This window comes from Hyaena hyaena, unplaced genomic scaffold (genome assembly GCF_003009895.1).
Source record: "Hyaena hyaena isolate Hyena2069 unplaced genomic scaffold, ASM300989v1 scaffold_667, whole genome shotgun sequence".
In the NCBI taxonomy this organism is placed as follows: domain Eukaryota; kingdom Metazoa; phylum Chordata; class Mammalia; order Carnivora; family Hyaenidae; genus Hyaena; species Hyaena hyaena.
The window spans coordinates 693,507-707,057 of NW_024081297.1; the positions used below are offsets into that span (position 1 = coordinate 693,507).

A 13,551-nucleotide genomic window follows, 5' to 3' on the forward strand; every position below is an offset into this window, starting at 1 on the left:
ATTCTATCACTTCACGAGTGTCCCCTAGTATACCACAGAGAAGTGACTAACAAATTTTATATCTCTAACCATAAAGAGGAAAAGCTTTAAAAAAAAAAAAAATCCAGATTCTCCTAATGCTAACAAAAACGGGATGAAAAAGTATGGATATTTGGGGTGAAATTTCAAGACTGGGAGAGGGTCTCAGAAACATCTGAAAAGTCTCTCCTTCAAAGAAATTAGGTCAGCATGGTATTTCAAATTGTTTTTGTTTTTTTGCCTCCACCCCCTCTCCTGCCCCCAGTTTGTTTTTAAATACAATCCTCAATGGCAGGAAGTTATCTAATAAAAAAATAACATTCACAACTTTCTGTACTTGTCCTGTTGTACAAATATCTCAAGGGCAACATCTTTCAGATAGCACCATTCAAACCAAGGCACTAGAGCTCGGAGTTCAAGGTTTTTAGAGTTCACAAAGGAGAGCAAGACCAGTATGAACAGAAAGTAGGTTCCTTAATCTCAGAAAACCATCTTCTTGACTGACCAACTACAAGTTATCAAGAATTTTTCATCCTTAATGTTCGTAATTTGCTTGTCCTTTCCTTCCAGATATAGTCTTAAAAGCTCTTAGATGATAAAGCAAACAAGACAACATCTACCATCAAGGGGGTAAAACACTGATAACTTGTTTCTCAAGTTGTATAAGAGGAATTCTTAGTATCATATTCTTTCCACATCAAGCACATTAAGCAGTTACATATGGCACATTAATACCTGTGCTCCTGATACAGGACCAAAGGGGTTTGGTGGTCTCATGACAGGCTGGCTGTATATTAAGGTTGGTTGTGTCATTACAGGTACACTTCCCATTTGAGGAGGCTAAAAAAAAGGAAAAATATTAAGTTAAATGATGTTGACTGACATCTCCCTTAAGTAGTAAACAAAAAAGAGGTCAGTAATGAAAGTACTTTGCTTTAACTCAAGGAAAAATTCTTGTAAATACAAATAAGGCCAACAGCTACAAATTCTTAAGAGTTTTTTTTTTTTAAGTCTTTAATGTGCTCACTTCTAAAGCTTGTTTTAAAAAAAAAGCTCAAATTTAAGAAAAACGTAAACCTAACTACAGTATGGCAGACAAAGCAATTCAAACCAATCCGAAATTTCCAAATTTGTCAGTTTTAGACATAGAAAAACTTAAAACTGTAAAATAGTGAAGCTATTTCAAAGTAAACTGCCTTTGTATATTAAATCAGGTTCTTATGCCATTATGCAAGCTATCACAAGTGAATACAGTTGTTTCTTTGAAGAGGTTTATGTTTTATGGTTCTTTCACTTTATTTCTGCTACTCTTAGGAAGAACCAAGAAGAGGTTTAAATAACACATGAAGAGCTTAGTTCATTCTTGAAAAACTGAAAATAAAATCTTAACCATCTCTTTCTTTAAAAATTACTACTCCATGGTATAAAATTAGCATAAATAAGTGACCAAATAGAGCATACACAGACCACTACATTATTCTGGTTAAAATACCATACTCTGAAATCTTATCTTTCCATAAGCTCTATTTAACCTTTCAACTAAACTCCTATTTATAGCAAGAGCTTCACTTTAGCCTTTGAGATTTTGTGTATATTCCTTTCTTATATAGTAACCACCCATCCAAAAGCTGTGAAACTTCTTTGTATGTGGGAAAACAAGCTACATCCAGAAAGTGTAAATAAAGAAGTAGCACAGCAGCCCAGTAACAATACTAAGGGATAGGGTGCTGCCTCCTATCAGCAACAGTACCTCAAACACATATGGGAGTGGGGTGGGAGGGAGGTTTCTTATCTAAGTGAATGTATATATTAAGAAAGCTAGGAGAGTAAAGCCAGTGTAGAATGTGGATTGTGGGCAGCTTAAAGGTTTAAAGGACTATTTCTGTATGGTAGCTATCACTGTCAAAGGAAAGGTTCTCTGGTCTTTACTGGACTGAATTTGCCTTGACACAATTCAACAAATGTAATTCCTCCCCTTTCTCTACAGTATTAAGGTTGTTATAAGACTTCAATGGTATTAATGTAAGGTCACAGAAACAAAGGGTTGGAGTGAACATTAATGTTTAAATGAGTCTGTAATGAAGTAGAAAATGATTAGCAAAGTTATGAGGGGAAAAATAAGCTAAGTAATAGTGGGAAAATTCAGAAATAATATGGGCTGTATGACTCTTCTAAAAATATTTATGAAACCAACACTATAAGATTCCGTGTTAGGCGCTAAGAGTATGTGTGGCACTAAATTCTTTTTTCAGTTAAGTTTGGATAAAGGTATATTAAATGTGAATCAATCTATTTTCAAAATGTGTCTGGAAAGATACTTACGATTCCATATCCTATCATGCCTGTTGGTGTAGTAGCAGGATAGGCCATTACAGGGGGTGCCTGACATGGTGGAGAAAAAATAAACAAGGATGTACATAACTCATGTATGTCAACTCAGTGCAAGGAATTAATAGCTGTAGTTCCACTAAAAAGAATTGCTAAGACAGCTGTGATTAAATGTGACACATGTGATCATTAATAATTGTGTCAATTAATGCTCAATGAAAAAGTGTCTCGAAATTAGCAGGAAAGCAAAATTATTAGAAAGAAAAAACTACCATTTAAACTTAGATACAACAGTGATCTAAAATTTCAATTTGCTTCTTACAGCTTTAAAATCTTCAGATTTAAAAAATTTTTCAAAATTCTAAAAGTTAACATCTATCACTATCAATAGCATAAAAAATGTTTACCTAGAAAAAGTTATATTACTGAATGTTTTCCTAGGCACTTTATTTTCTGAACAAGAAAAAGCAATTTGTAAAGATCCCCAATTAATAATCTGAGCTTCCAAAAAATTAGTTTCTAAGGACCTCATTCAGTCTTTTCAAATAACCCCAAAGATTTCAAAACACTACTAAATAGGACTATTTCTAGTGACGCACACAGTTCTTATACAGAGTACGTACATTAGCATTTCTTCTAATTTACTCTATAAATTATTTAAACTATCTTCTGCAAAGCACCAATTTGGAGGAGTAATAAATTTTTAAGTCTGTTTATGCTTTAATGCTTAAAAGAGCCACCTAGCCCTAGGATGTTTAAGTTCCCTTCCTCCTTCTATTTTAACTCATGCTCTGTAAATATACAATCTGAGCACAGAATCATTTTAGATATATTTGCTGTCTTAACAACATTCCCTGTATGTGTTATCTTATAATGAAAACTGAAATTGAATACAGGAGAAAGACCAATAACACTGCTGAAACAAAAAAATAACTGAAATTATACGGCAATTTGAACATATGCACACAGAAGTTAAATGAAGCATAACTAAAGTGAAGAGTTAAAAGTTTAGTATTTGAGTGAGCATGTAGGACTTATTGGTCTCTCCCTACTTAAAAACCGAGAGCTGCAAGAGCAGTAGACAAACTGCCAAGTACAGCAGAAGCCTGTAAGATTTCATGCAATTGTTATTTTCAACATTACCACAATCAACATTTCCCTTCATTCAGAAATCATCAAGTGCATAGTGGCAGCACAGATACACACACAGACACCCAGCCATCTGGCAGCAAATGGCAGAATATTAAGCAAGAAAAAAAAATCTGTATTTCCCATGCCACCATCAGAATCAATTCTGCAACACATCCATGAAATCAGTAGATGCTGGAAAGAATCTTTGGCACATTGAAAATCTGAATGTGAAAACAAGTAATAGCTGGAAGGTTATGAGATTCTGCTATAGCAGTGGTTAATAGCATGCCAATTTATTGCAAAAAGGCTAGTTTTTGGTCACTTACGTATTGTGGAAAATGCATGCCATTCTGTTTTTCCCAGGAAGAACAATTACATAATGCAATAACACTGGATTAGAACAAGTACTTACACAACAGAAAATACACAGAACATTTTAGTTCACATGTACATTCACTAACTACCTAAAATCCCTTGTATTTCTGAAATCTAATGGAAGAGCACCTATACTAAAACACTATCAAGGTTACTAGGGAAATTTAGTCTCCAGCATAACCCCCTTACATACCTAACAGTTTATTACAAGCATCATGAAACATAAATGCAAAATTCAGTGCATCCCATAAACAGGGTTGCATCATGTCTAAAATAGAAAAAAGCAAGCAGTAATTAAAAGTAATCAAAACTGTATCTATAACAAAATACCAATGATTTTTTTAGATTAAAAAATGTTCAAAAACCTTGACAGTGTTTATGGATTATTAAAAAGGTTAGAAATGTAAAGAAATGTCATAAGCAGCAGTTTATCTAAGTAGTGAATCACATCACCAACTCTGTATGTTAGTCATTAAAAGAAAACTCTATGAAATACATACATACAAATTTTAACAAAATTCTTGAGATGACACACACACTGACACAGTACCATAAGTATCATCAACTTACATACAAATTCCAAATGGTTAAATGCCTACTCCATTCTAGTAGTCAATCTTCAGTCAAGTGCTATCTACAAACTTCTATGACAAGTGTTATCTACAAACTTCTAATATTTCATAGAGTCTAACACTAATTTCATAATAAAATATTCACTCTAGTTTCATATCAGCATTTGGATTTATATCAAACCTCATGTATTATTAATGTGTAATTCACATCTGAGACTACAAAATCCACTAAACTAACCTCTTGTCATCCCCTGGTCAGTGAGGCATGTAATGATGTGGAAAAACACTGGATTCAGAGTCAGAAGGAATGGATTTCAACTAAAATCTGCTTTCTAAATGCTTTGTACTTTAAAAAAATTGTGTAACTTTATTCTTATAATTGGGATGGTATCAATTCAAACTTTCGCAAGAATGTACTATTAACAAATTCAAGATAGTGAGTGTATATGTATATGTAAAAACCTACCAAGTATTAGCAATAATGGCAGTGAACCCTATCAATGAAAAATTGTCTTAAAAAGGTAGCTAAATTTCACTGTTATTTTCAAATTAAGAATGCTAAAGCTAACAAAACTTTTTGGATAATGGCACAAATTTTATCAGCACACTATTTTTAGCTCAACCCTAGTAATTTTAACATATGATTAATCCCAGGAAAATAGGGCAGTTCTCTAGAAGGGATTTAATAACAAGTGGCTATAACAGGGGTAATGGTGATCTCTAATAACTACAGGATGGCTACAATGTGTAAGCAAAATGCTTCCATTCACAGTTATAAGAAAGCATGTTTTAAATTTTTCTATGAGAAAAAATTGGTTTTCTCTGATGAAGGAAAACTTATCACACTGATGAAAAGTGCAGCTGACCAAGGACAGGAGAACAGCCACAAAGCTACTCTGGGACAACCATACTTTATAGTGATTAAAAATATTCAGGGTGCCTATGTGCTTCAGTTGTTAATCATCTGTCTTCAGCTCACGTCATGATCTTGCAGTTTGTGAGCTCAAGCCCCACCTTGAGTGAACTCAAGCCCCACTTGGGGTTAAAAAAACAAACAAACAAAAAAAAACCCACAAAAGAAACCACAAGCCCCTGCTTCAGGTAAGTCTGACTCCCCTTTCTCTCATTTCCTCTCTCTCTCCTTGCCCCTTGCTCACATGCACCCTTCTCTCCTTCTCTCTCAAAAAAATTAGTAGAACTTCTTTAGTACTAGATGCTAACTAGTTACTTAGCATATACAATTAATCCTCATTTTTCATGGATTCTGTATTTACAAATTTGCCTACTTGCTAAAATTTATTTGTGATCCCCAAATCAATGCCTGTGGTGCTTTTGAGGTCATTCACAGACATGTACAGAGTAGCGAAAAATCTGTTGCCCAATGCCCTCGTTATCAGCTAAGGGTGACCAAAGTGAGGTTCTGCGTCAGAGGGGCCAAGAGGGTGGGGAAGAGGGCAGGACACTGCAAGAAGCTCTGCCTCTGGCTACGGCTAGAGTCCCAAATCTGGCACCTGTCAGTGCAGCAGCCTCAGGTAAGTCACTTAACACTTACCAACTAGATTTTCTTTTTTATAAAATAAATTAAAAAAAAAAAAGCATCTACTAGAATAAGTTTGATTAGAATTTAAGATCATAATGTATGTGAGGTGTGCGTGTGTTGATTCTTCTTATTGGCTGTACTTAAGTTGTTAAAGTAACCCAACACTAAATCAGTGATTGCTGAACCATTACTAGAGGAAATGGTATGTATGTATATGAACCTAGCAATGGTCAGTGTCCAGGAGATTTTAAGAATATAATTACAGCAAATAAGGAAAATCAACTGTATGAACTATTTGACAATATTAACAAAGACCAAGCAATGTAAAGTTTCTTTACCAATGGTGAGATTAGTAAAATACTAAAAGATTTTATACTCTAGATAAGTAATGATATTTGAGACCAGCAACAGAGGGTAATGATTAAGAGTATTAATCATTAACCGGGGCGCCTGGTTGACTCAGTCGGTTAAGCATCCGACTTCAGCTCAGGTCATGATCTCATGGTTCATGGGTTCCAGCCCTGCGTCGGGCTCTGTGCTGACAGCTAGTTCAGAGCCTGGAGCCTGTTTCAGATTCTGTATCTCCCTCTCTCTCTGACCCTCTCCTGTTCATGCTATCTCTGTCTCTCAGAAATAAATTTTTTAAAAACATTAAAAAAGATTTTTAAAAACATCATTAATTGCTCTGAGGTTAGGCAGCCTGGGTTCTAAAAATCTACCCAATCACTTAAGAACTCTGGGAGCCTAGGCATATTATGTAGTAACTCCATGTCTCCATTTCCTCATCTGAACCTTAGGACACTATAAGTTACTACCATGGAAGGTTAATTTGGGGATTATATAAAATAAAGCCACATATTATTTATTGAATGATTCCTGCACAAAGGAATCTTTAAATAAATGTTAGCTACTAAAATGTACCTGGCAAATATAGTCAAACAGATTCCTTAAAAAAAAAAACAAAAAACAAAAAACACAAGTTTCTTATACTTCTAAAACTGAATAAACAATTTTTCCACTTACAGCTATCATTTTAAAAACATTTTCATGTCACACATTCATCTAAGTTATTCGTGTTACTGTGAGCTTTTTCAACTCACCATAGTTGCAGCATTCCAAGCGGTTGTTGGTGCAACCTTTGGTTGCCAGTTAGATCCTCCCGTTAGCTTCTTTTCGCCTGGCTGACTCCAATTTACATCACTTTAAATAAACATAAGTAAAGACACTAAATGTCTATAATTATAAACGTTCTTTACTACACATTTAGATTGAACAAAAAGATGTAGATTTGACATCTCCACACATACTTTTGAGATGAAAGCCAAATTAACTTATACATGATACATGAGGCATTAATACAAATAAACTCACTTCTTAGTGGTTCCGTTTCCAATGCCAAGATCTATGACAGGAGAAAAAGAAAGTATTTAAAAACCAGACTCATTTTTAATATAGCTGATTTTAAAGAAGATTAAAAGAATCCGAAGAATACTTACTGCCCACAAGGTTCGCTAAGGATGAATCCAAGTCATCAGATACTAACTTATTAGGTGGGAGTTTGGCAACAGGAAGACTCTGGTTCTGAGAGGCCACTGTTGGTTTGAGAAGTCCACCTAGTTCATCAAAGCCTTAAAGTTACAAACAGATGAAATAGGATATGTAAGGGACTTTTTGGTGCTACAGCTTTCTAAAGGAGTTCTCTGCCTTTTCTACTTGTCTGTTTGCTGGAAAAGTCCTCCAGAAAATGGGGCATTAATAAATGCCCTTAAATGGACAAGGGAGAAACTCATCAATCCAAAGTGAACCAAATGAAAAGGCATGTCTTACTTCATGCCAAATTATATTAAGGTTAACAGAGATGAAGAAAGGGGCTCCTGGGTGGCTCAGTCAGCTGAGTGTCCAAATTCAGCTTAGGTCATAATCTCACAGTTCGTGGATTTGAGGCCTGCTTCAGGCTCTGTGCTGATAGCTCAGCACCTGGAGCGTGCTTCGGGTTCTATGTCTCCCTCTGCTCTCGGGTTCTATGTCTCTCCTCTCTCTGCTCCCCCTCTGCCCGTACTCTCTCTTTACCTCTCTCTCTCTCAAAAATAAATAATAAACATTTAAAAAGGGGGGGGGGGTGAAGAAAGAAGCATTCAGGTAAAAAACTTTTATTTCAAAGTTGTGAAACAGAAAGGAATAGAATGTAATTCTCTCCCTCACTGGCAAAATTTTCTGAAGACTCACTTATATCTGAAGAAATATAGATAAGAAATACATCTCTATAACTGTGAAAAGTCTTTCTTCTAAGAAATGTCTTCTAGACTTCTTTACATTCTTCAACGTGGAGAATGTAAGGTATCTGTAAACTAGTATGTTAGAAGCAAGTGAAAATGAACCCCTTGATCACTTTTCTTCTATCTAAAAAACAGCTGACATAAATTATACCTAAGAAACCGCTAATCTTATGCCCCAATTCATGAAACCATCTAGTAAACTAGGATATTGCTTAGAAATAAAAATAAAATAAAATAAAATCCCTTAAGGTTCTCTACCAAAGCAAGAAGAGAATGTAAAGCAAAACCAATCAAACAAACCCACCAAAGAATTCAAACAGCATGATCTAGGGGGTGCCTGGGTAGCACCCTGCCTGTTAAGCATCAGACTTGATTTTGGCTCAGGTCATGAAATCCTAACTCGTGAGTTTGAGCCCTGCAGTGGGATTCTCTGTCTATTAGCACAGAGCCTGCTTGAGATTCTCTCTCCCTCTCTCACTGCCCCGCCCATGCTTTCTGGTTCTTGCTCTCTCTCTCTCTCTCAAAATAGCATGATGTAGGAATAACAGAGAATTTGAAAAAGAAAAGTTACCAAAAATGGTGATTTATAACCTATGAACAGTTGATCTCTACTTCCTTTATCCTTTTTTCCAGAAAAACAAACTCAAAAGGAGAAAGTCAAATGCATCAAAAAATAAAATTATAAACCTATTAGTACATAGAAAAAATATAAATTCTTAGTCCATACATATTCTTTGGAAGCTTCCTTACTTTTTATACATATAACTAACTATATATAAAATTAAAAACATCTCAATATGTTTCTTTAAATAGCTTGAACTTAATTACTAACTAAAATCAAAGGTCATCCCATTGTGAGAATAGTCAATTTTACGTAAACTCTTATTAATCTTTACAAACTTCAAATTAACAAGATATTAAATGAAAACGAATGGAAACCTGGCTCTACAAATTTATAGTTCTTTAACGGCAAATGAACAAGCATACTATAAAAACAATCATCCTTAAAATAAGAAAAAGCCCCCACAGATCTGATACATTCTAGCTGTCTATGTGTGTACTATTTCAGCAAGTCAAGGTAGCACAGGTTTTCAAAAAAGCCTATTTCATTTCAGTAAAGGTAAAAATTGTAATGATTACAAAGCACACTCTACATTTAGTCACTAGCAACTTTGTCTAATCTGAGCAAGATTCATTTAGGTCTGGGAGAAACAAAATCTTCCCAAAACTGACACTAAGAAAAAGGTAACAGTTAAAAATCCCTTGAAGTTCTTGGGGCGCCTGGGTGGCTTAGTCAGTTGAGCGTCCAACTTTCGCTTAGGTCATGATCTCGCGGTTCGTGGGTTCGAGCCCCGCCGTCGGGCTCTGTGCTGACCGGCAGCTCAGAGCCTGGAGCCTGTTTCAGTCTGTGACTCCCTCTCTCTCTGACCCTCCCCTGCTCATGCTGTCTCTCTCTCTCTCCTAGAAATAAATAAAACATTAAAAAAAAAAAAATCCCTTGAAGTTCTCATCTACTGGTTGGGAAAAGAGTAAATTGTAAATTTGGCTACCCCAATTTAATCTATGTATACCTGTTCAGAGGAGTATTATTATCTGTCCATATACAGAATCTAAATGAGAACATTATAGTGATGTTAATAAAACAATTGGGGTGCCTGAGTGGCTCAGTCAGATAAGCATCTGACTCCTGATTTCAGTGCAGGTCATGATCTCACAGTTCATGGGTTCAAGCTCTGCACTGGGCTCCACACTGATATTGCAGAGTCTTACTGGTATTCTCTCTCTCTCTCTTTCTCTGTCTGCCCCTCTCCTGCTCACACATGCACTCTCAAAGTAAATAAATTACTTAAAATAAAACAAACAATTGTTTCTTACCCCCAGAATCGACAATAACGTTGGAAGATTTATTTCCAAACACAGATTCGAAGTCAACATTAAGGCCAGCTGAAGGATGTGGCTGCGCAACAGGAGATGGAGTGAATCCTAAGAAAAACCAAAATGGACAAAGTTCAATTCTTCACTAACTCTACTTTAGAGCTCTTAATAATGACGACAATTGAATGGAAAAAGCAATAAATTCCCTCAACAAAAAACAAGGCCAATCCTTTAAGCAAAATGTTTCTTAACATTATGTCCCTCTTGTGTCCAGATGCTTTTCGAATATCCAAAAAATAAGAGACCATGTTCAACTCCTGACCACTCTCTAACTTCAATTTGCTACTTTAACAGTGAAGTGGACAACTATACAATTAAACATGCCAATTTACCTAATTCAAATCTGAAATACCAGAACATAAATAGGAAACCTTCTTTCCTATCTGTGACACTGATGCTGGTGGTACTAAGCCAACACCCAGCTCGTATCTCTGAAACCAGCTATCCTAAGGTAACAAATGATGATTTCAAAAACTGTGAAAGGTTGTATTTTTGTGAGGCGAGGTTCTGAATTTCTAGGATTTGAAAAGAAGAATTAAAATAATCTACAAATTATTAGGGTTGTCACATGATTTGGGGAGTATACTCCAAGTAGAAAACAGTTTAGCATCTAGCAAGTAAAAGGAAGGAATTCTTTTACTTTGTGGAAGGCTATCATAAATAACGTTTTCTTTACCTCTCAATTCTATGAAGTCAAAATGTGTGTGTGTATATATGTATGATATTATATGTACGATATTATACATATACACACACAAATATACACATATATTATTTATATAGTTATATAAATATAAACATAATATATCCATTATATTATATATCAACTAGTATTAGAAGATTATCAAATATTAGGGAAAGATTAACCTTTTTCGTCCCAAATACGGGCTCTTATCCCTCCCTCAACTTTCTATAAAAGGACTTTCAGTCTGTCTGAATCTCACTTTGAATTCTTAATGTACACCACCAGGATATAAAGCACAATGATATTGTACTAAAAAGACTGCTTTTTAAGAAAACTGTAAAAAGTAGGATAAGACTTGGTGAGAAGTCCACGAATGTCCTCAAAGACAGAGAAGCTAGAATAATGAACTTATCAATGACTCACACAGCAGATACACATCAATACTCCTACTTTAAAAGTAGTATTTTATAGCTAGCATGAATATCCCCTAGTGCACCAATTTTTTTAAATGTTCTTATTCCATAATTACTTAACTACTCTTAAAGACAGTGGTCATACAATGAGAACACAAATACAATAAAAATACAAAATAATTTAGTATATAAATATGACCATTCATTCAAAAAAATATGACCATTCCCAGGTTTCTAGACTTAACAATTTCACAGTATTTTAAAGTGTACAAGCTATTTAAGAATTATGCCATGGGCTCACTGGTTCTTCTCCTAACTCTTAACAACCAAGAACTGACATATCTACTCAAGAAAGACAAAAATCTACCAGACTTACTTATGTACCCATGCGTAAGAAGTATACATACTGTTCTTTAAATCATTGTGGAAACAGTATCTTGGCTATATTTCCAAACTTTAGAAAATACATGAAACAAGAATTTATAATGAGGATAGCATATCAAAGTCCTATTTTCTCTTGCTATTTTGTCTTAGCTTTATAGAATTTGGTGACTATGTGTAAAGAGAGAAGTCATTTCCTAAGGTACCTAAGGGCATCAATCTGTGGAATTACAATACTATTACCTAAAAGTAGGAAAGGTTTGAAAGGATGTAAAGTAATCCAGAGCTAGTACTTCAAATTTAAAAAGTCTCTAGCTATACATAAGTGTTAAAAATAAAAAGACTTATTTTTAGTAAATTGTAATAGTTGACTGGCTACCAGTGAAGCAAGCAACATATTTCAAAGTTAACAATCTTTTAAGTAAGGAATGTGTATAAAACATCTTGAAGGTTAAGAGTTCTGCATTATCATTTCAATGAACATTATCAACTTAATGGCCTTTTATTCCAAGTCACTTTTTGGGAGACTGTAATGATTTAATTTTTAAAAGTAACTTAAAGATTAAAAAAAAAAAACTACGATCACCATTTCAAAAGGAAAATTTAAAAACACACAAAAAAAAGATGAACAGGTTTTCTGAGACAAGGTTAACTGTATAAAATAATCATAATATTGAACTGCCTACTCTTTCATTTCACCAAAACCCAATGAAAACTGCCACTAACCAGCACTAATTCACAGTTTAACATTTAGAAACCACTGCCCTGCAGGGCAAACCTCAGGAGGACAATAATAAATTAACTGAAAGGTACAAGATGAACAAGCTTCGGGGACAAAAAGGCATTCCAAACACCTTCCAGAAAAATTTACCATTTTCTTAACAGATTTTGGTGTAGTTCCAAAATAAATTAGGCTTCATTCTTTTTGTGAAACTAACTTCTATTTATTAAACACTATCCAAGAGCCTTATAAAGAGTATTATTATTTAAATCTCACACCAACCTCATGAGATAGTATATTAAACAATTTACTCAAGGTCAATGATTTAATTAAGTGGTAAAACCAAGACTTAAGCCCCAAATTGTCTGATTCCAAAATCTTTTAGGGGTTTTCAGTTTATCCCAAATATTTCATCTTATATAAACTAGTAGGTAGAAAAAGACAATTTTATTACTACAGCTATAATAATTGTGTTTATTCATCAGGACTATTAAAGTTGTATGAACTTCTCAAGCTTTTCATAGCAAATGCTGCGTCTAAAAAGTGAACAACCCATGGTAATTTCAAAACCTAAAAGCAATGAAAAAAGGGTTAAGACTGTATCTGATAAAGAGTAAGTTGAGTAAAAAATCCATTTGAAATATAAAGTGATCTACACAAGATGGTTTTAATAATAACGCTATGTACCAGGCATAGTGCCAGACGTTAGTTATATATGTAAACTTCATTAAAATCCTATTAGCCATTATTATCCCAATTTTCATTGGCTTAGAAAGGTTAAATGCTTGCTTCAAGTCCTACAGAGAAGGAAGTAAACGAATTCAAAAAGGAACTCATGCAAATTCACTGGATTCTAAACACATATTTTCCATCAAATATCCTCATACATTCCATTTTTGATTTATTTATTTTTTTAAGTAGGCTCTATACCCAGCATGGACCCCAACACAAGGCTCAAACTCAGGACCCTGAGATCAAGACCTGAGCTGAGATAAAGAATCAGATGCTGAACCAACTGAGCCACCCAGGTGCCCCATAAGTTTCATTTTTAAATCCTTTTAATCATGTCCAACTTTGCCAGTTGGTAATCTCAATTCTTTAGTTGTATCAAACACACTTTTTAATGCCAACTGACCTATGATAAACAACTCCTATGAGAAAACAAAACAATAAACA

The 13,551-nt window shown here is 34.6% G+C and overlaps 1 protein-coding gene across 9 annotated transcripts in view; it reads right to left on the bottom strand.

The window, feature by feature from the left end:
- The window catches only part of PICALM (phosphatidylinositol binding clathrin assembly protein), a 105,601-nt gene that overhangs the window by 16,147 nt on the left and 75,903 nt on the right, over positions 1-13,551 (bottom strand). For 3 of the 9 annotated variants that reach the window (XM_039217035.1, XM_039217040.1, XM_039217036.1), the window contains 7 exons: positions 10,116-10,223; positions 7,461-7,592; positions 7,336-7,366; positions 7,065-7,164; positions 3,804-3,827; positions 2,341-2,400; positions 754-858 (listed from right to left, as the gene is read on the bottom strand). In XM_039217035.1, coding sequence (XP_039072966.1) covers positions 754-858; positions 2,341-2,400; positions 3,804-3,827; positions 7,065-7,164; positions 7,336-7,366; positions 7,461-7,592; positions 10,116-10,223 — 560 coding nt within the window. The remainder of the gene's footprint in view (positions 1-753; positions 859-2,340; positions 2,401-3,803; positions 3,828-7,064; positions 7,165-7,335; positions 7,367-7,460; positions 7,593-10,115; positions 10,224-13,551) is intronic. The other 6 variants (XM_039217032.1, XM_039217037.1, XM_039217034.1 and 3 more) reach the window with 3 other exon arrangements.